This window comes from Ochotona curzoniae, unplaced genomic scaffold, assembly GCF_017591425.1.
Source record: "Ochotona curzoniae isolate NIBS_2020 unplaced genomic scaffold, NIBS_Ocur_1.0 contig_3622, whole genome shotgun sequence".
Lineage (NCBI taxonomy): Eukaryota > Metazoa > Chordata > Mammalia > Lagomorpha > Ochotonidae > Ochotona > Ochotona curzoniae.
The window spans coordinates 7,943,404-7,964,079 of record NW_024465926.1 but is presented as its reverse complement, the minus strand read 5'-3'; the positions used below and the strand labels follow the sequence as shown (position 1 = coordinate 7,964,079).

The following is a 20,676-nucleotide window of genomic DNA, read 5'->3' as shown; positions in this document are numbered from 1 at the left end:
CTGTGAGAGTCTGTTGATAACACATCTCTAGGGAAAAGAAAACGGTCTAAAGGCAGCTCAGGTGTTTGTTATGTGAGGATGAAAGACTTGCTCAGTTCTCCTGCTCTTGTGAAGTCTCTATTTTTAAGGCTTTTTTCTTCTGTTCTTAAAATCTTTGTGTTGATGTATTCCTTCCTTTTGGGTTTCTTAAAATAAATCAAGGCACTTCAAAGAGCCAAAAAATAGCCATTAATAATATAAAAGAATGAGGAATACATTTTCAAATATGTTTCTAGAACATGTATTCGTAGCCAGCTTAGTGAAAGCTAAAATAGCATTCTTCCCTGGTACCATTAGTCGTTGGGCTGGTCATGCCTCCCTTATTATGACCAGCCCAGAGCTGAACTATACATGCGTGTGTCTGATTACGTAGAATCATGTGCGCTCGGTATCTGTGTACGTGATAAATGCTTTCATGAAAGATGCACTCATCCTCAGAATGACTTTTGGTGTCTTTGTCTCTAGGATCAGAGGTCGTTGATCTTGATGGGAAGAGTTTCCTTCTCTACAGATTTGATCAGAAATCCCTGAGTCCCCTAAAAGATATCATTTCTTTGAAATTTAAAACCATGCAGAGTGATGGGGTTCTACTCCACAGGGAAGGGCCGAGCGGAGATCACATCACCCTGGAACTGAGGGGAGGAAAGCTCTTCTTCCTGATTAATTCAGGTAAAACTCTCCTTGCCATGCTTAAGATTCTACCTTGCTTAAATCACTTGGGAAACTTGATGCTTTTACAACTTCATTTTTAACACTTATAATGGCTTACCTACCGATTTGAGGATTTGTATGTGTGTCAATATCACTCCTATATGTAAAAATGTTTCCTATTTTACAAATCCCACAAGCCTCTTATTTAGTGTTTTATTTCTCCCCACAATGCTGATAGAACTCTAGCTATTTCCTAATGTCATAAAGAAAGAGATGGGTCATTGAGAAATATTGAGGTAGTAAAAATAATGAGATTGTAGCAAAGATAAAATTTACATAGAGGATGAGCAGACAATGGGCAATAATAATAAAAAAAATTAACAGTGGAAACATCCTGGCAAGGTTGAGAGACTATTATGTTCAGATTTCAGGTAACCCCATTGCAGTGTTGTGGAGCACAAGGAGGGAGGCTGCAGTGATTACCAGACTGATGCACTGAAGGGAAATTTTTTTTTTTTTCATTCTGGGCCTAATGATGCTGTTACTCTTTTCTCTTCTAAGGTGAAGCTAAAGTGCCCACTGCTCACAGCCCTGTCAGTCTCACCCTGGGCAGCCTGCTGGATGATCAGCACTGGCACTCTGTGCTCGTCCAGTGTCTGGGCAAGCAGGTCAACTTCACCGTGGACGAGCACAGGCACCGCTTCCATGCGCAGGGAGAGTACGCCCACCTGCATCTTGATCATGAGGTGTGATGATTTTGTTCCGATTAACATGGCTTTTAGGGTGTGTGTGCAGTTTAGCCTGCCTGGATGTGGTCTTCTGTAGGTAACCTGCTTCTTGCAGTAAATCACCAAGCTGGTGGAGCATCTCAATGGCATGCAAGCCCCAGCAGCAGGAAGGAGCAGAGAATATTTGAGGTTTCATCTTGCTCCCACTGTGTTATTATTAACGATGTTCTGGAGATGATTTTTTTTAACCTGAAATATGTAGTCACAGAATATTGCACATAAGGAAGTCTTCACAAAGGGATCACTTCACTGCACACAAATATGAAAACTCCCTGTGCTGTAGGATACCTGTGAACAGTGCAGATGATAGAAAATCACAAAAGACAGATCCGTTAATTAATTCATTAACCACTAGTCCAAATGCACACAGGTTATTATGTGTAAGAAATACGTGTAAAATTAAAAAGTCATTATGACTGTTGTATATTATTGAACAGATCCTGTTCTTACCATGGATGGAAAGATGTGTTTATTTCTTTTTCTCAGCCTATAGATATCAAAACCAGGTGTGATTAACAACTCAAGAATAATCAGGCTGTCGTGTAAATGAAAACTGAATGCCTACGTTTGCTTTAACATCCATGTATTCATTTTCTTCCAGTATAGGGTGATGAAAATTGATCTCTCTGTGTTGTTTACAGCCACAGTCGCTAATCATAATTATTTGAGCAGATTAGTAGAAAATCACTAAACAATATTATTGATGCCATTTTTCTTTCTAAGATCAGCTTTGGAGGGATTCCAGCACCTGGCAAATCGGTGTCATTCCCATATAGAAATTTCAGTGGGTGTTTAGAAAATCTCTATTACAATGGAGTGGATATCATCAACTTGGCCAAGCAGCCAAACCGACAGATCCTCACAATGGTAAGAGTCTTTCTGTAAGGGGGTGCGTAAAGCTGAGCCTCTTGTGACACAGTGGTTCAGGGGTCAGTGAGAGGAAATCAGTTCCCAATGTGAGGGAGCACAGTGGGGTATGTGTAGTTCTTAACAGCCTGTGATCTAGTGTCTGAGCAAGTAGGAGAGGAATTCCAAGGCTGCAACAATACAGTAGCGAGGCAGATGTTTGGTCACTCTAACTTCAGCATGTACCTTCTGAGCATATATATTGGCATGGCTCACCTGACTCCCTAAATACAGAGATTTTTAATCAAGATAGTTTTAATGTTTTTGAAACTGAATCAAAGCAAAAAAAAACTTGTGCACCATTTTCACACAATAGCATTGTTTTAACGTGTTAGCTTCTCATTTGAAATGGTTTTAGAGGTTACCTAGATTTAAGTGTTTTATCTGATTGACAATAGTCAGATAATGGGTTTATTCTCTAAAGGAATTCTCCTTCATAGGTCAGAGTTTCTTATTTTTCTGTGAGGTTTTTTTTGCAGCTGATATTTTAATTTTGTTGTGATGGTATTACTCCCAGGAGACCAATTTCTTTTGCTCTATAATTTCCTTAATAAGATTTTCTCCTGACAAACTCACTAAATGAGCATACAGAATTTCTGATATCAAATAACATCTGTGTACATTAGGCCGACATTTGAAAAAGTTGTATTATGCCATGGTCATTCATGACAAGTAAGGGAAATTAATAGGCTGTTGAGATGGTGCCTCTGCCAGTCTACACATCATAAGGTTGGCCAGACTGGGTTGCATTCCCTGCAAATGCACAGAACTTGAACATGACTACTCTGGCCAGGGTCCACCAGGGAAGTGCCATGGGTATGATTGTTCTGGGTGAGGGATGTGTTTTAGGATTTAGGTCTCAGCCATCATCTGGGTAGCTGACACTCAAGACCTGGCAGGAGAAACCAGAAGATGAGTGCAGTCACCAGTGGTGTGCGTGGGCATGTCACAGGATGTGGACTGTTCCCAGTCTGTAGAAGAAGCCCTAGAGGGGGAATTTGGGAATCATTGTACCTACAGGCCTCAAGCTAAGAGTCTGGCCATGAGCTTGGCTTGGTCTGGGTTGGTAGGTGAGCTGTTGGGAAGCGAGAGGTGTTGAGCATGGAAGACAAGGACAAACAGGAACATGCCAGCACTCTTCAGACTGTCCTCGTTACATGAGATCCCATGAAAGTCTTGAAGCAAAAGGCTGATTTTTGAATTCTCATGGTCAGGTCTCACGCAAGCTTCTTTTTAGCTGATGTTTATCCCAAGGGAAATAAGAAAGGACAATCTGGGGAAGGCAGTTTCCAGCTTTGCCAGTTTGACCATGAAAAGCAGACACATCCAGATTTAGATGAATTTCCTTCACTGCTTAGAATTTATATATATATATATATATATTTAAATTCAGGTCGAGCCAGCAAATCCCAGAGCACTTCACAAGAATTCTTATTGCTTGTATTCCTAATGCTTTCTGAAAATTGGTGGTGTTATTATAACATCCAGTATGATTTTTAAATAGTTTTGCTTTAACAAGGAGGAGAAATAATTTTAAAGGAGAGTAAAAATATTATGGACAAGTGGATGTGTGTTGGTTTCATCAACAAAATGCATATCTAGAAGTTATTAGTGCAAGGAACATGTATGCGTTGTTGTCTGATCCTTGAAGGGTCTCAGGCAGCTATCCCAAGGAAGCTCAAGAAAAAACTGCAGTTTTCATTTTTGCTAACTGAAAGTTAATCCCCAAATTAAAATATTTGTGGTGGTTGCAAGTAGGGCCTCTGAAAGGCAATTTTTGAAAAATTCGGAGACTTGGTGAGTGGAGAACCCATGATGGTGACCACGTTAGTGACTTCACATGAAGAGGAAGAGAGATCCAGGCTGGCAACCTCACACTGTCTTTGCCCTGGCATGCCTTCTGCCACATCACAGTGTGGCGAGAAGTCCCTCCCCAGTGGCCAGTGCCATGCCCTTGAACTTTCCAGTCTCCCTATCTGTGAGCTAAATGAACTTGTGCTCTTCCGTGGCATTCAGTCTTAATAACATTAAATGGACTAGAGCATTAGGCTTGCTTATCTGAGAATCACCTTTCTCTTATAGGCGTGTGTCATTCATTGGAACAAGATATTCACTTAGCAACAACTTGCAACACAGCCAAATATGTTGTGTTTTCTTTTCTAACGTGTATTCTCGCAAATTCGATTGAGTCCATTGACTTCAAGTCTGCACTTCAGAGTGAGACCTGAGTAGAAGACCAGAGGAGAAGGTGAAGGGATCTTTAGGGTACAGAACAAGAGTCTGGGTTTCCAGGGTGAGAGGAACACGTTGTGTCAAGAGGGGATGACAAAGTAGGATAAGGAGACTGCATTTCCTATTCTATAGCTGCCGGGATGGCAGTAACTTCCTGCTCGCTCTTTCTTCTGTTTTACTTCCAGGGGAACGTGTCCTTTTCTTGTTCACAAGCACAGCCTGTGCCTGTGACTTTCCCGAGCTCCCGGAGTTATTTGGCCCTGCCAGGCTCTTCCAGAGAGGAGGGGCTTTCCGTGACTCTCCAGTTTCGAACCTGGAACCAGGCTGGGCTTCTGCTCTACAGTGAACTGCAGCCCCCGTCCGGGGCTCTCAGGCTCTTTCTCAGTGACGGGAAACTTAAGGTGGATCTCTACCAGCCAGGAAAATTACCTGGCGACATCACAGCAGGTAATACATGGAGTCCTGCAGGCTAAGCATAGGGGATTGAATGATTTCATGGTCTTGTATCCCTTCCCTGAAAATGTTATGCATAACCCCCAAATTAATATTTGTTTAAAGAATGAGTCCCTGAGTTAATAAGATTATCAGAAGTCTTCCTTAGGGGAATTTGATTCCAATTTCCAATTTCCTTTTAAATATGACTCCAACATTAGCAGTTTGTATTAACCCAGATGATGGTTATGCAGCAATAGAAATATCCTCCCATGATTCTTAGTCCCATTTCAGATAAATTGATATAAATGTCATTTTATATTATAAATGAGGAAATTCATTTTGGAAAAAGCATCAAAGTCTTTTGGAAAAGACTAAAGAGTTAACTGCGTGTCCTTGAATGGACTTTGCGAAACACTCTTGCTACCTTGGGTAACAAGGTTGGGAGGTCTTGGGTGGGAGAAACCTTTCTGGAATCTGCATCTGTGTCTCCATGTTAATATGCAATATTAGGAGCCAGTGTCGTGATCTGGTAGATTAGCTTGCCATCTGCAAGGCCAGCATCCCAAATGAGTGCCAGTGCAAGCCCTGGCTACTCTCCTTCTGATCAGTTCCCTGCTCATGAGCCCAGGAAAGCTGTGGAAGAAGTCCTGGCTCCTGGCTTTGAATAGGCTCAGCTCCAGCCATTGTGGCTACTTGGGGAGTGAACCAGCAGATGGAAGATCTTTCTTTCTATCTCTCCTTCTCTCTGGAATCTGACTTTCCAGTAAAAATAAATAAATCTAAAAAAAAAAAAAAAGGAATTCACAGAATTTTAGAATATGATTGGAGAGCCTGGTACGATACTGTAGTGGCTAAAGTCCTCGCCTTGCACATGCCAGGATCCCATATGGGCGCCGGTTCTAGTCCCAGCAGCCCCACTTCCCATCCAACTCCCTAATGAGGCCTGGGAAAGCAGCCGAGGATGACCCAAGACCTTGGGACCCTGCACCCGCATGGGAGACCCGGAAGAGGCTCCTGGCTTCTTGCTTTGGAGTGGCTCAGCTCCAGCCATTGCAGCCGCTTGGGGAGTGAACCGTCAGGTGTAAGATCTTCCTCTCTGTCTCTCTTCCTCTCTGTATATCTGCCTTTCCAATAAAAGCAAATAAATCTTTTTAAAAAAGAATATGATTGGAACTACACATATAAGAAAAACAGGCACCATGAATGCTTCCCCTGGCAGTCTTCCTGTTATTGTTCAGGTGTCACTGCAACTTAAATGTGTTGTTGAAGTTCAATATTAATTACAATTTTCAGAGGTATTGTGCTGGGAGTTTATGTAATGTTCAAAATGCGGTAGATTTACAGGCATCACAAAATGAAATAAATTAATGAGTATCATTATTCAATAATTAACTGGCTCCAAAAATGAGGGTCTAAAACCATAGGCTTGTCAATACTGTGGACTTTATTGTGATGTATTTGACATCCTCTGAAGTAGTTATATTCATAGCCTAATTTCCAATGTCATAGAGAAGCTGCTACAGTACAATGCTACCATAGTGAGCCCCATGAAGCTAGTTCATTTCTAACCACTTTACAGGCATGTACAGTTAATAAATTGCTAGGTGTAAATCTGAGTAGAATACGTTGAGTGACTTAGAAATTTCTAAATGAATGTTTGGGCCCATGGACAATATAATCCATTATGGCATCACATGAGTTTTTGTGATTATTTCCATAGTTTAAAAAGATCAAATACACATGTCAGTATAACCAAGCTGTTATGCTTCAAATAAGACCCTTGTACCTACCAACTATAGTCCTGTTTTCCAGTTTCTTTTAAAATGCTGTATTTTCTTCTACTAATTTCAGTGAAGAAAGTTCTTTCACATTTGAAAATAGACCACTTAAAGAGTAGTTGGGTAGATGGTGAGAGCCCAATAATTACATCAGCTAAGAATGTGTCATGGTCACTTGACAAGGACCCTAGGTGGTTATGGATAAATTATCATCAAATCACAATAACTCCTGTTTTGAGAATGACTTAATTTTTCTAAGGTACCAGATATATAAATGACTAACGTTAACAGTTTGAAAAATTCAAACTTTTTATATACTTTACAATGGGATGAAAATCAAATTGTGTGGAGAAAGCACACGTATGCACGTGTTTGAGTCACTTGGAATTATTAAAAAATAGTGTGTCAGCCTAAATAGCTTTTGAAATATGGAAGATTTTGTATCAGCTTAAATCATGAAACCTTTTAACAGTAGTAGAAAATGCTCAGAACACAGACTATTTTCAGTTCTTGTCACCTTGATAGATGTTATAGCATAAATCCTTCAGCCAACATCCAAGGCCCAGGGACCAACAATTATGGCTTTATTGAGAGCAAATTCATGCCTGTCTAATTTGAGATATGTTTTTTAATTGTTTGAGTATTTCTGCTGGAGCTTTTGCCTGAGAGTCATAAACAAGCCTTGCGGCCCATGGGCAGACCCTGGCCAAGGCACATTCATGGGTGTGTGAGACGCTTCTGCCTTGTCACTTCCCAGGCATCCGTGGGCCTGGTGCCTCTGGCAAGGGAGCAACTTTTTCGACTTGTCCTGCCCGTACTGCAGAGCCTAAATGGCCACACACTGTACTTCTGCTGCCCGCGGAAGTGACGGGCACCAGTGACCTCCACGCTTTCATCTTGACAAGATCTATCTATAGTGTTCTAGACCCTTAATTGTCATTAGTGACTGTAGCTAGTGAATGTCAAGGTTCTTGGCACTCTGGAGGACTGAAATGCCTTTGGAAACAGGTAAAACTCTCCGTTTACCACTTGAGTAATGGCCTGTCTGTACAAATATACCTATACAGCTTGCTCTAAAAATGCTTGTGATGGTCTTATGAGAAGATGAGGGGAGCTACGCTGTTCTGGTGTTTCTGCAACACGTTAGAATGGGCACCCAAAGATGATATATATGGGAGCCTGTAAAAACACCTTCACCCCTGTTATATTTTGTGTAATTTACACGGTTGAGGCAGAGAAGAGGGAGAGAGATGAGACAACGACAGAGACAGAGAGACTCTGGTATACGATCGTGCCCTTTCCTACTGCCAGCAGCTGCAAACATTTCCATTTATTAAACCACTCTTCCATTCTTTCATTTGGAAATGCCAGCGTTTTCCAGCACAAGAGTACAGTAAACCTATTTGGATTTGAATAACTGAGGTTTATTATTCCTCGTTGCAAAAGGAAGCCACCCTGGAAACCGTGGGGTTGTCTCAATGCAGAGCTGTTCAGGATTTCTGGTTGTGTTTGCTGATTTTGGAGAAGTTTCAAGGAAGCAGTAGATGAAATGCTGCTGTCAGGAAGTGGGGATATTTCTTTGTAAATCTTATCTGGAAGGACGGAGGAAAGATATAAGACTGAAGTTGTAATTGGTTTTAAAAAATCACTAGTTGTTAAAAAAAATCACTAGTTGTTAATACTCAGATATAGCAGAAATTGGATATTTTTATTGTTTAATACAATAGCTCTGCTGTATTTTGTGGTTGAACAAGATTATACAGTAGCATTGGTTTGCCAGTCCAGTTTCCTTGTGGAATGACCTTGTCTGATGATGGTTCCCTGCAAGGTTGTTTATGTGCCACGGGAGGATGCCAAGGCCTTGCTCTAGATGCCAGCCAGTTTGTCTCAGCTGAGCCTCCCTGGTGGTGCCAGGACGACTGTTGGCTGTCAAGGGTTGCTTTGCTTTTTATCCAAGTTCATGGTAGGACATGATCAGACAGAGAAGAATGTGGATCTCCGTTCAGGTTCTCCTACTTACCAGTTAGACATGACCTCAGGTAATTTGTTTACTTCCCCTGAGCCTCATTTTCCTTTGTATTTAAAATGAGAATAATGATATGGTGAAGATGAGGTGACGCTATGCATAGAAAATACCTAGCACCTCTGATGAGTAGTTCTAGAAAATTACAGTTTTTATTTCATTGTTAAGTATGTTCCCTCCATTGGTTCACACTGTATGAGTGAAACTAAGTTACCTAACACTTTGTTCCTTAAGATGGGAAGCCAAATAAAAATGAAAATTCTAAGGGTCTTATTTTTCTTCTCGTCTTTTACAGTACTGTGGCTTTTCAAAGAGGTTTACCTCTCCATAGGCCTACAGGTGGAAAGGAATTATATGCTTAAAATAATAGAATCAGATTTAAAGTTATGTAGTTTAAGTGAATTAAAGAGACCATCATGATTTAATTTGAGCAATAAATCCCATTGACAGCTAATCAGTCCCCTCATTGTGGGTAAGTGGCATCTATTACAAATGAGGCCAAGCAACATCATTCTAAAAAGTTCCCTTACCAGGGTAGCACAAGTTCATAATGCAGCAGCTGGTGAGATGGGTACATTTATCTGTGTCAGATTACAGAGTGGGCTGTCCCCTGGCAATCTTTGGTTCTTAATCTAACTTGGCTGCTGTGTGGACAGTATTATTCCAAAGTCTTTTCCAGGTCTTTGACATAATGCTTTTGCCCAGGATTTGAGACTGGAAGTGTGGCCCCTGGACCAACACAGGCTCCGTGAGCCACCAAGTGTAAAAGTGGATATTCAGCATGTAGAAACTATTGTAGCAATAAGATATTGATGTAAAACCTAAGCACATGATCAGTAGGCTTGTACTTTAGATGTATTTTTCCTTTAATTTACCAATACTTTAAATGTGCGTCTGTGTACGTGTGTGTGCACGTGTGTGTTTCTAAAGGCATGTCAATCTGTAGTAGACTGGAAAATAAGATTATCCTCCTCCAAATAGTTTGAGAAACACTCTTATGATCAATGGAAAGACCAAGATTAAATAGCACAAGTGGAGTTGTGTGTTTGGGGCACAGTCATGCTTACAAGATGGTAGGAAACCCCAAGGACAGGGGCTGTAATGGAAAGCCCATGTGGTATACATCGCACACTTTAATTTCTTTTTTTTTTTATTACGTTGCATTATGTGAGTTACATAGGCTCTGGGATTCCCCCAACCCCACACTTTAATTTCTAAATGTGTCCTAGAGGAAGCACTGGATGACAATTTGGGGATGTTTGTTTTATTTTTGACCAATCTCATATTGTCAGATATTGCATAGCTCCATTCAGTTTCCTGTTTCGGAGTCCACTCCCGGAAAATGTATCCCAATGTGTGTAACCCAAACTCTTCCCATTTCTGTGTTCATGTCTTTGCCATTATCTTTCACAAACCAAACGAAGGTTGAGTCTTGGACAATCTCCCTTGCTTTGTGGATGGAAAAGTTAATTTCTGTGCCCTGACTACAATTTGTGTTTACTTGAATGTGTCCAGGATCAAAAATTAAAATCACCTTAAGAGAGTTGCAGCATTTTCAGTCTGCAAGTGTGTGGTGGAAAAATAGCTTGGGGGAATAAAACCAATTGCAACTAACATCAGAAAAGAAATCACATGTAATATATTCAAAAAAAAAAGGAGGTTCTTTGGGGTTAATAGTTTTGAAATTTTGTGTCATAATTTGACCTGTGAAATTATATAGAATTGAATATTTATTGGGTGTAAATCTGGCTGCTAAGCCCACAATTGAGATTCTGAGGCTCCACACTTCTGCCCAGTGTTCCAGCCCAGAGCTTCCTATAGACTGAATCTCCTTGAAGAGGAGAAGGCTGTACTGTCTTTTGTATTCATGGTGTTAGAAATACTGTAGGAAGGACTCACTCAGAGATTGCTTTTGGAAGTGGTAAGAAAGACCTTAAATTTTCTTTTTAGCAGCTTGGAAAATATAGGAAAAAATAAACATAAAAACGAAACCAACAAAATTCTTATTTTGTAAAAAAGTAGTTTCTGTGTAGATATCTGTCCATTAAGTATGTTCCCATATTTATATAAAAATTCAGAATAAATTTTCATCACTTGTGATATTGTGATTTTTTTTAAAATTCCTGAGCACATGGGTTTAGCAGCACACAACCATTGCTACTAAAGGAAAAGCAGGGGCAGGTTCCTGAGGGCTTCTGGCCGCTACATTGTTCTCCACCAGTCAATGTGAGGGACCTTCAAAAAGTTCCTGAAAAATATATAAAACAATGCAAATGAAAAAAAAAAAGCTTGAATTTCATAAATTTTGCCCCAAAATGAATTTATTTTTTTATTCCATTTTTTATAGAGTTATAGAACTGTGTTTTATATGTGTTTCTATTTATAGAATTTATTTGGCATATTTATTAAATCTTTTAGCAATGAATAATCTTGGTGTGAATGAAGCTTTTTTAATATATGTATTTGCTCCAAGAGACACATCACAGCCTGCTTGTGATCAGAAACACTAGGCAAAAAAAATCACGGCTATGGTGCCACTGCGAATGCCTTTAGAGAGAGCAAAATTACTAATAAACTTCCCCAAGTCCCCCAAAGGTGCCCTAAGTGTGAAGGCAGAACAATTGAATTCTTTGTTATTAATATTTATTAATTTAAATTTTATTTTAAAGGGAAGGAGGGCGAAATAGGGGGAAGGAGACAGAGTAAGCCAGAGAGAGGGAGAGACACAGAGAGAAAGGGGAAAAAAGAAAGAGGAGATAGAAGATTTTTCCGCTCACTGGTTCACTCCCCAAATGTCCAAAATGGCCATGTTAGACAGGTGGAAGCCAGCAGCTTGGAGTTCCATCAGGGTCCAAGGTAACTGAGCCACCATTTGCTATCTCCCAGTGTGCACAAGGTCAGAAAGCTGGATCACACGGGAATCTGGGATTAGAACCAGGAGTTTCAGTATGAAATGTGGCTGTCCCAACAACTGCCCTCAAACCCCACCCTGCAGTTTAGATTCTTTGCTGCTGGATGTGGATTGCTCTGCATTCTGTTATCATATCATAAAAGGTGACTGTTCAAACATGTTTTTAAAAATACAGATAAACCATTATTTAAATATAATATATAATATGTGGGAAATTGGTGGTACTCATCCCCAACCCTATGGCACGTGATTGAAGGACTTACTGTTCAGGATTGTGTAGAGTTTAGGATTTTGTGATGGCCTCCTTTGGCCGTCTTCCTGCTTGTTTCTTACTGCTAACACAGTAGCCTCCTGTATCGCGCTTTATCTTCATTTTCTGTGGTTTCAGTTAGTTGGCGTCATCTAGAGTCCAAAGTTATTCAATGGAAAAAAATCCCTCCCAAATAAACAGGTTTTAAATGACTTTAAGTGTAGTATACTATCATAATTATTCTGTCAATAGCTAATTGTTAATTTGTACAGTGCCCCATCTGTAAGTTAAGCCTTTTATAGATATATGTGTATAATAAAATATATATGGTACAAGCTGCATTTCAGGGATCTAGTGGAAGTCTTGGAACAGATCCTGTAGGGACTGGAGGATAACTAAATGTAAATCTTAGCAGCAGTTGAATGCTGTATCCATTGCTGATCCTAGCCAACTGCCTGTTGAGTTCACTGTTGACAGCACTCTGTTTTAACCAATGCCTCCTCTCTCCTCCCTGCCCCTGCCCCTGCCCCAGGTTTTGGATTGAATGATGGGCAGTGGCATTCCATCTCCTTATCTGCTAAGAGGAGTCACTTGAGTGTGGCAGTGGATGGCCACATAGTCTCCTCAGCTCTTATGCTGGGACCTGAGCAGATTTATTTGGGTGGCACCCACTACTTTGGAGGTAAGAAAAGGCCATATGGCAGTTTTCAAGCCTATTTGCATTTACTATGCCTGTGTTTGGGGGAAGTCATTATACTTTCATCAGGGTTAATACTAAGGAGTCATTTCCCACTTTCTTGGAACATGGAAATGTTGAATGCATCAAGATGACAAATTATGACCTGAAATGCATTTCTAGAAGGAGGACTTACTTATGTTTACAATTTCTGTAATGAGACTGGCTTTAAGTAGGTCACCCTCTTTAGTTCTTACCTCCAAAGATTGCTATGTTTTTCTAGTGTTAAATGGTCCTTATTATGTCTTCTTCTGATTTTATGGTTGATTTTATTGCAGTGTTTTCCTGATTGTGCCTCTTAGCTCCTCAAGAGCATCTTATTGCTTTCCTCACTGCCCAATCCAGAAGGGCAATAATATGCCAATAGGCAAATGATCCAACTTAATTAGCCGTAGTAACCGCTTCTCTTAAAGTAATAATGCATGGATACATCTGATGGAGCGAGGGCTGCCACCTTTCACACCAGGCCATCTCCTCTGAAGAACAAGAACACAGGGAATGTTTACATGCCGAGTAGATCTGGAGAAAGGAACCCTGGGCAGTAGGAATGAATCTTTTATTGGAAATATTTTTATTAAATATCCTTTTCCATTGAAAAGGCAAAGTTATAAAATTACTAATAGTGACATTTCTAATTGTGACTTGCAGTGTTTCTTACATAATGTTTGTTTTGTTATCAATACGTTGCATTTGAATAGTTGCTGTTGGTGGTGTTATTTTTTAAATTGGTGTCAGTAGCCCAGCTAAACAAACAAATAAGCAAAACCCAGCATAATTTATTCCTGTGAAAGACTACATAGTGCTAATAGTTTTTAAAAGTATAATTGCTTGCTTTACTGAGTTTTGTTCATTTCTGAACCAGGTTGTTTTGGAATATAAGATTGATTTTATGGCAACCTCTGTGTATACATTCTTTTAATCAATAATAAGATATATAGAACAACTTAACCAAGAGCTCTAACTTCAAGGAAAGGATTTAGAACCACTAAAAAAGATAAGACATAGCAGACATATTATTAAATGATGCAAAATAAGAGACTGGATAAACATGTTTGTAAGTCATGAAAGTGGAGTCATCATTTCTAAAGTGTTTTACATCCTTCCTGTTCAGATTTGGCAATGCTTAGCTATTTTGTTACAGAGAATTTTTTTCTCTAGTGCTTGCTTTTATTCACGCTGTAGTATTATTTTGTAGTGAAACATATAACTTGTGCATTTTAATTTTGCTTGCTTGCATTGTGATACATATGGTACACACTATTCATATATTAAGATATTTTGGATAATTATGGATTTATAGAAAAGTTACAGGGGGCTACTATATATGTGTCAAGCATTTTCCTATATTGTACCCATCTTATGAATATTTTTGATAATACTAATCAATTTGGAAGCCCACGACTATGCAGGCATCCCTTAGCTTTAGAAGGAGTAGAGTTTTCAGTACATGTTTGTCCCTTTGGGATAATATCCTTGGCTCTCCCCCAGATAAACATTCTCCTGGATTTCAAATTACTTTGCCTTTTGTGTCCTTCATAAATTCTCCTCTGTTAAAGGTGTTCCTCATCAAAATGCCAGGGAAACTTTCACAATATACAATAAAGTTCCAACTCTGAGTCTCCAGTTAGGTACCTCTGTTTATTCGTCATCTCCGCCGGGGAGATAACAGTCCTAGAACATGCTTGACCTGGGCACAGGAATCTGATGATCACTGGAACACGTGACTTTTGAAATCGAGGCAATCTTTACATTTCCAGGATGGAGAACAAGAGGCTGAGCGACAGGAAGGGACTTTGTACCTCCTTGTCCCTCGTGGGCCCAGCCTGTGCCTCCCGGGCCTGGTTGAGGAGGTCCACCCTCCTGGATGCCTGCCTGGGATTCCAGGGCTGGCTCTCAAGGGGAGAAGCTTCCCAGCAGGCACCTCATCTTTGCATGTGATGCCTCTGGATATTGTGAGCAAAAGTACAGTTGATAAAGAACTGGAGTGCATAACATGCAGCACTGGCACAAGGGCCCTCCTTAGCAGTCAGTGCTGTAGTGTTCTGGGATGGTCGACTCTTCCCGATTTTAGCCCAAAAGATTGCTTTCTGTCCCAAGGCCTGAGCCCACTTTGACAATGAGTCATCATAGCAAACCTGTATTCAATTAGAAAACAAAGAAGATCCATGTTGTAGGAAATGTTTCATCCCTTCACTTCTTCTAAATTCACCTGCAGACTTCCAGATTCAGAACAGTGTCAGTCTGGGTGAGTTGTCCTTCCCAAGGATCAGTCTCTCTCCCACAGCCCACGTTTTGAATCCCCTTTCTATGGCAGCTTGGATGTGCCTCCCTTATTGGGAGAGAGCCAGCTCCTGAACTGAAATAGTCCCTTGCAGGTCAGCCCCAAGTTCCTCTGTTCACCCACCACCTATTTTTTTCTATCTGCAGATGAGAGCTTTTCAAGCAGGCTATGAGTAGTGCATTGTGCTTAGTTTTTATCATTTGCAAATCACAAATTTTGAATCTGGGCTGTCTGGATTGAGGGCTGTCATTTCTAGACTCTCCCCTTGGTACCCTGGTGCCATATGTAGCATGCCGTGCAGCACAATCTGGGGGACCCTAAGCCATGGGCACCATCCTCACATCCTTCCTCCCTGGTGCAAGGGAAATGTTATCCACCCAGTGAACCGGCTGCACCACCGTGGAGTCTAGCTTAAGTCTTACTCTGGTACAGTGACATACAGTGATAATTTACCTGTCATCCTCAAGGTGTTTGACATGCTGACTGCCTCTAGTAATGGATCCATCCATTAGTTCAGCATTAAGTACTCTTCAGAAAGCTCCTATTTTAGAACTTTTATTTCAGATGGGTTCTTTGCTGAACTTTTCTCTGGTATTAGATTGTATTCACTCATGACCGCATCTTGTCATAGACTACTGAGACGAACCTGGCTGAATCCTTCTGTGTTGCTTCTGGAATCTGGTTGCTAGGAACATGAAGTGCCTTGCAGTGTGACAGTGTGCTCAGTGCAGAGTTCTGGGACTCTCAGTTGTGGTTCTGCACTTGTTTGGTTTAGCCCACCTATAGGCATACTGCAGAAATAGTTTAAATGTGTCAAGAAGGACCACCAGGAAAAAAAAATGAGATGAGTGAACTGTTTGTGTTTTTGCCATATTATATTTAGCCCCAGATATTATTGAGCTATTATCCTTTCAGTTCTTACCTTGATGTTCTTGAAAGAAAGAGAGAGAGAAAGAAACAAAGAAAGAAAGAAAGAAAGAAAGAAAGAAAGAAAGAAAGAGAAAAGAGATTTATTTGTTTCTATTTGAAAGGCAATCACAAAGAGAGGAGACAGAGATCCTCCACCAGCCAGGTCACACCCCAGATGGCCACAATAGCTGGAGCTGTGCTGGTCCAAAGCCAGGAGCCAGGAGCCTCCCATGTTGGCCCCATGCTTTCTCAGGCACGCTAGCAGGAAGCTGGTTTGCAAGTAGAGCAGCCCAAACCTAAACTGGCATTGCAGGCCTAATGTACTACACCACAGTGCCGACCCAATCCCTGATGTGCATAATTGAGTAAGTCACCTGGAAAACATCAAGATTAGAGTAACCAGACCTTCAGTACTGAAGAATGTTAAGTTCTGGAAATGTGGGCAGGTTCATGCACAGTAATTAATATTCAAAAAAGCTTTGATATTTTTTCTTGATATGTTAAATTCGAAAGTTCAAAATTATGTTAAAATGTGATATTTCAATATGCTGGTCTGCTCTTACCATGTAAATATATTTTGTTCAGAAAAACAGAGCATTAGGAGAAATATCCTTAGTCAGTGTATTTAAAGATAACGGAAGTCTCTGGATCCCAAACTCGCATGGCTTATACAGGAACTAGTAAATTGCTGATTCGTTTTTATTTTTTGGAATTGTAACAGTGGTTGACAACCATAGTAACATGAAAAGATTAATAAAAAAATATATCAGTAATATGTTCATATTCTATGAAACATTTCATTTCACTTGGACAGAGAAACATGGAGAATATCATTAAACCCCAGACAATAATAGTTAATATTGTATTTCTTTATTATTAAAAAAAATTAGACACAAGTCTTAAGTAAATGCTAGAAAAAGGCAATATGAATGGGACATTCTTTTCATGAGGCAAAGAATAAATAAAGTTAAATAGTGAAATGTTTTGACACGAGAACACTAGAATTTATTAAAAATCTGTGTGTATGGAACTGTTCTCTAGGGAAATAAAATTTTTATTTGAAAAAAATTTGCCTTCTTCATCTGAGAAGCAATTAGAGATTGGGGATAGGGAGGCAAGGGTACGGAGGAGGATGTGAGAGGGAGGAAAAGAAAGAAAAGGAGTTAGTTCTCCCATTCATTGTCCCGCTCTCCAGAGAGCTGCAAAAGCTGGGTCCGGGCCAGCCTGTAGCTCCATCTGGTCTCCCACAAGGGTGGCAGGAGCCCAAGCACTGGGATCACCTTCCACTGCTTCTCCAGTGGTACTCGCAGGGAGCCAGACTGGAAGTACAGCAACCAGGACTTGCACCGAAGCTCCTGTGAGCTGCCCGAGGAGCAGGTCACGTCTTAACTTGCTATGTCATGACACTGGCACTAGGAAATCAAATGTTTGACTCAGAAAATGGTTGATAATTTAATTACAAGTCAACATTACTCCTTTTCTAAATAGTATGAAGACATTTCACTACTATTGATTTTGTTTTTTTTTTATCAATTTAATATTTCTGACTGACATGTTTGGGGGTTCTAGACCTAATATATATATATATTTTTCAAAGTTGCATTAGGCTAGGATGCTGACCCATTATGATAACAGTGATGATTTCCAGTGAATCATGTGTAGGCAAAGATACATTCTGTGTAAGAATTGTGATTGTTGTCAATTTGGATCAAATTAATGACGGCTGCCTTGAGTTTATTCCCCATTTTTAATCCAGAAGATTGTCGAACGCCATGATCTTTGCCTTTTCTAATGCAATATTCTGTAGTACTGGCCCCTGTTGCGTTAGGTTCCATCTTGGTCTTGCTTTGTCTTTATCAGGCTGCCCTGACAAAAGCTTCGGATCCCAATGTCAGAGTCCGCTGGGTGGCTTTCAGGGGTGTATGCGGCTCATCTCCATCAGCGACAAGGTGGTGGATCTGATTGCAGTTCAGCAGGGGTCCCTCGGAAACTTCAGTGACCTTCAGATAGACTCGTGTGGCATCTCAGATAGGTAAGGACAGTCACACTTCTTTATTTTGACCTGTTTTCAAACTTCTGGCAGCCGATTAAAATCTTCTATAGAGAAATAGCACTTCTGTCTGCTCTTTACCGCTTGTCACCTGCTCCACAGAAAATGGATCATACTCTGTAAGAGAAATGCATCTTTTGTTTTCTACATAATATATCAAATGATAAAATTTAGATACAGGCCATTTGGCCCTGTTATTTATGTGAGGACACACATGCTGCCAATTCACAAATGCTAATGCCAATGCTGCTGTAATTTTAAATGGATATAAGTGTAGCAAAAGTGTGTCATTAAACCGATAGATTAGGGCCTCAGAATAGACAAATGGATCATCAGACATTCGTAAATCAGATTCCTTTGAGGTTTTTTCTGTGGCCAGGGACACCACTAGTAGCTATTCTGCTAATTAGCACCTTTAGCAGCTGGTGGCAACTTCTCCGCTGGGAAAGTGAAAAAGAACCCTTCCTGTGTTCTAGAAGCGCCGTGATGTTGATCAAGGTGCAGTGTTGACCCCGTGGCTTCCGCAGGAGAGTGGATCCAGGGTATAAATTGGGATCTGAGAGCCAATTATAGAGGATAAGAGACTTTTAAAATAACGACTCATTAATAAGTAAAAATAATGTTTGGGCATGGGCAGCTATAGGAAAATCATCTTGCCAGGTATGCTCTGTTTATTTATTTATTTATTTATTTATTTATTTTTAAGATTTATTTTTATTATTTTTTCATTGGAAAGGCGGATATACAGAGAGGAGAGACAGAGAGGAAGATCTTCCATCCGATGATTCACTCCCCAAGTGAGCGCAACGGGCCGATACTATGCCGATCCGAAGCCAGGAGCCTCTTCCGGGTCTCCCACGCGGGTGCAGGTTCCCAAAGCTTTGGGCCGTCCTTGACTGCCCTCCCAGGCCACAGGCAGGGAGCTGGAAGGGAAGTGGGGCTGCCGGGATTAGAACCGGCGCCCATATGGGATCCCGGGCGTGCAAGGCGAGGACCTTCAACCACTTGCGCCACCGCGCCGGGCCCTATTTATTTATTTTTTAATATCAAGACAGCATTTTACTGATGGGGTTCCCGGGCAAGCTACAGCATTTGCAGATTTCTAAAAATCTGTACACCAAGCCCTCTGCTAAACAATTTATGTGGATTCAAACTTACATCAACCCTTGAAAAAGCCCTTAAAAGTTGCTTTTGGTTGAATTCAATTCCTACAAATATGGAAGTAGATAAGCTGAGAAGAGGTATCGCCCAGCCTCAAAGCCCAACAAACACGCTGATCCAGCAAAGGCCCCTCGCAATGCACTCCTGTGTTGCTAGGCAGCCTCTTGGGCTTCTGGTTAGGCTTTGTGGTAGTTAATATTTAATTCATGAATAATAAATATATCATCAGGTGGCTTAATGAATTATAATTTAAAACAAATAATATTAAACACATAGTACCAGTTTTTTCTTTTTTTTTTTTTTTTAACTATAACCAACTTGAAGAGAATCAAACTGACACTCAAAGCTATCCCTATAGACAAACATGAGCTCACACTCACACAGCCAGGACCCTGAGCTGCAAACGGTGCAACAGCACACACGTCATGACCTCAGCTTTCCAAGCGCATCCTTGGATGGGTGAAGGTCCATATCTTGGCCACAGACAGTGTTTGCCATTCCCTGAGGGCAGTGAGGAGGTAGGTGTGCTGTGCATCTGGTCTCCAGATGCCTGTGGGGAACAGAGTGGCTACTGTGTGACAGTGGTGATCACTGGGAGCTCCTGGCTGCCCCAGTCCCAGCCTCTGTTCCTGCATCATGCTGTCCCCTTGAGTCCCTCTGGCCCTCAGTCCTTGTGCCCTGTCTTGGGCCTCCATTGCATCCTTTTCACCATTGGGCCATGTCCCTCCTCCCAGCTGATGCTGTCTGCAGCCCACGTCTTCTGCTGTTGGCACAGCCCTTCCTCCTCTGTGCTCACGTGTGGTTTGTCTCTTTCAGTTGTGTCATTCTGCCTCTTGTAATTGTAAAGACATTGCTTCTTAAGGGGTGGGGCTCAGACAGGGTAATGGTTTCTGCCATAGACCAATGAGATAAGACATTCAGATTCCCTGAACATCCTTATCCTAGGACCCACAGGTACCCAATGTTGTTTATTTTTCCTAAATTTGATGGTAGTGCAGAGCTTTCACTCGAGCATCATTAATTCTAGCCAACATTTACTTGGTGTGAAAGTCTTTCAAAATGTCAATTGGAGTGGACAGGCAATCAAGATAAATCAAACACTTACACATCATGTCAAGTTACGGCATGTTGATGTCTGCATTCGTTCACGTTTGCAAGCAATGAGAGCAATGATGGAAATGTCTGCGGGAAAAGCTTTAGAGGCCAGAGAAAATGGGTTGATGGATCATCTTACCTTGAATTGGATTGACTAGCAAGGGAGAAAGTGCAAAATACAATTGTGTGGAGCCTTCAAGTGAGAACGAATGCAACACCATATGATATAAATTGTCGTAGGTTACTAGCTGTCTAACATTATCATATAATGAGTTTAAATAAAGCTCACAATTCAGACTTTATCTAAAATGTGAAAAAAAAACCTAATCATAATCAGAAATAAAAGGCTTCAGTTGGACTTCCAGAAGCTGGTCAAATGGAAATAGCAGAGTAAGTAAGAATGCCTCCTAGAGCTTAGGCAAACCCCTTTC

The 20,676-nt window shown here is 40.8% G+C and overlaps 1 protein-coding gene across 6 annotated transcripts in view; it reads left to right on the top strand.

The window, feature by feature from the left end:
* Positions 1 to 20,676, top strand: part of CNTNAP4 (contactin associated protein family member 4) — a 250,036-nt gene that overhangs the window by 148,539 nt on the left and 80,821 nt on the right. For 4 of the 6 annotated variants that reach the window (XM_040982339.1, XM_040982340.1, XM_040982345.1 and 1 more), the window contains exons 5-10: positions 505 to 708; positions 1,252 to 1,436; positions 2,202 to 2,345; positions 4,802 to 5,063; positions 12,546 to 12,695; positions 17,800 to 17,971. In XM_040982339.1, coding sequence (XP_040838273.1) covers positions 505 to 708; positions 1,252 to 1,436; positions 2,202 to 2,345; positions 4,802 to 5,063; positions 12,546 to 12,695; positions 17,800 to 17,971 — 1,117 coding nt within the window. The remainder of the gene's footprint in view (positions 1 to 504; positions 709 to 1,251; positions 1,437 to 2,201; positions 2,346 to 4,801; positions 5,064 to 12,545; positions 12,696 to 17,799; positions 17,972 to 20,676) is intronic. The other 2 variants (XM_040982341.1, XM_040982344.1) reach the window with 2 other exon arrangements.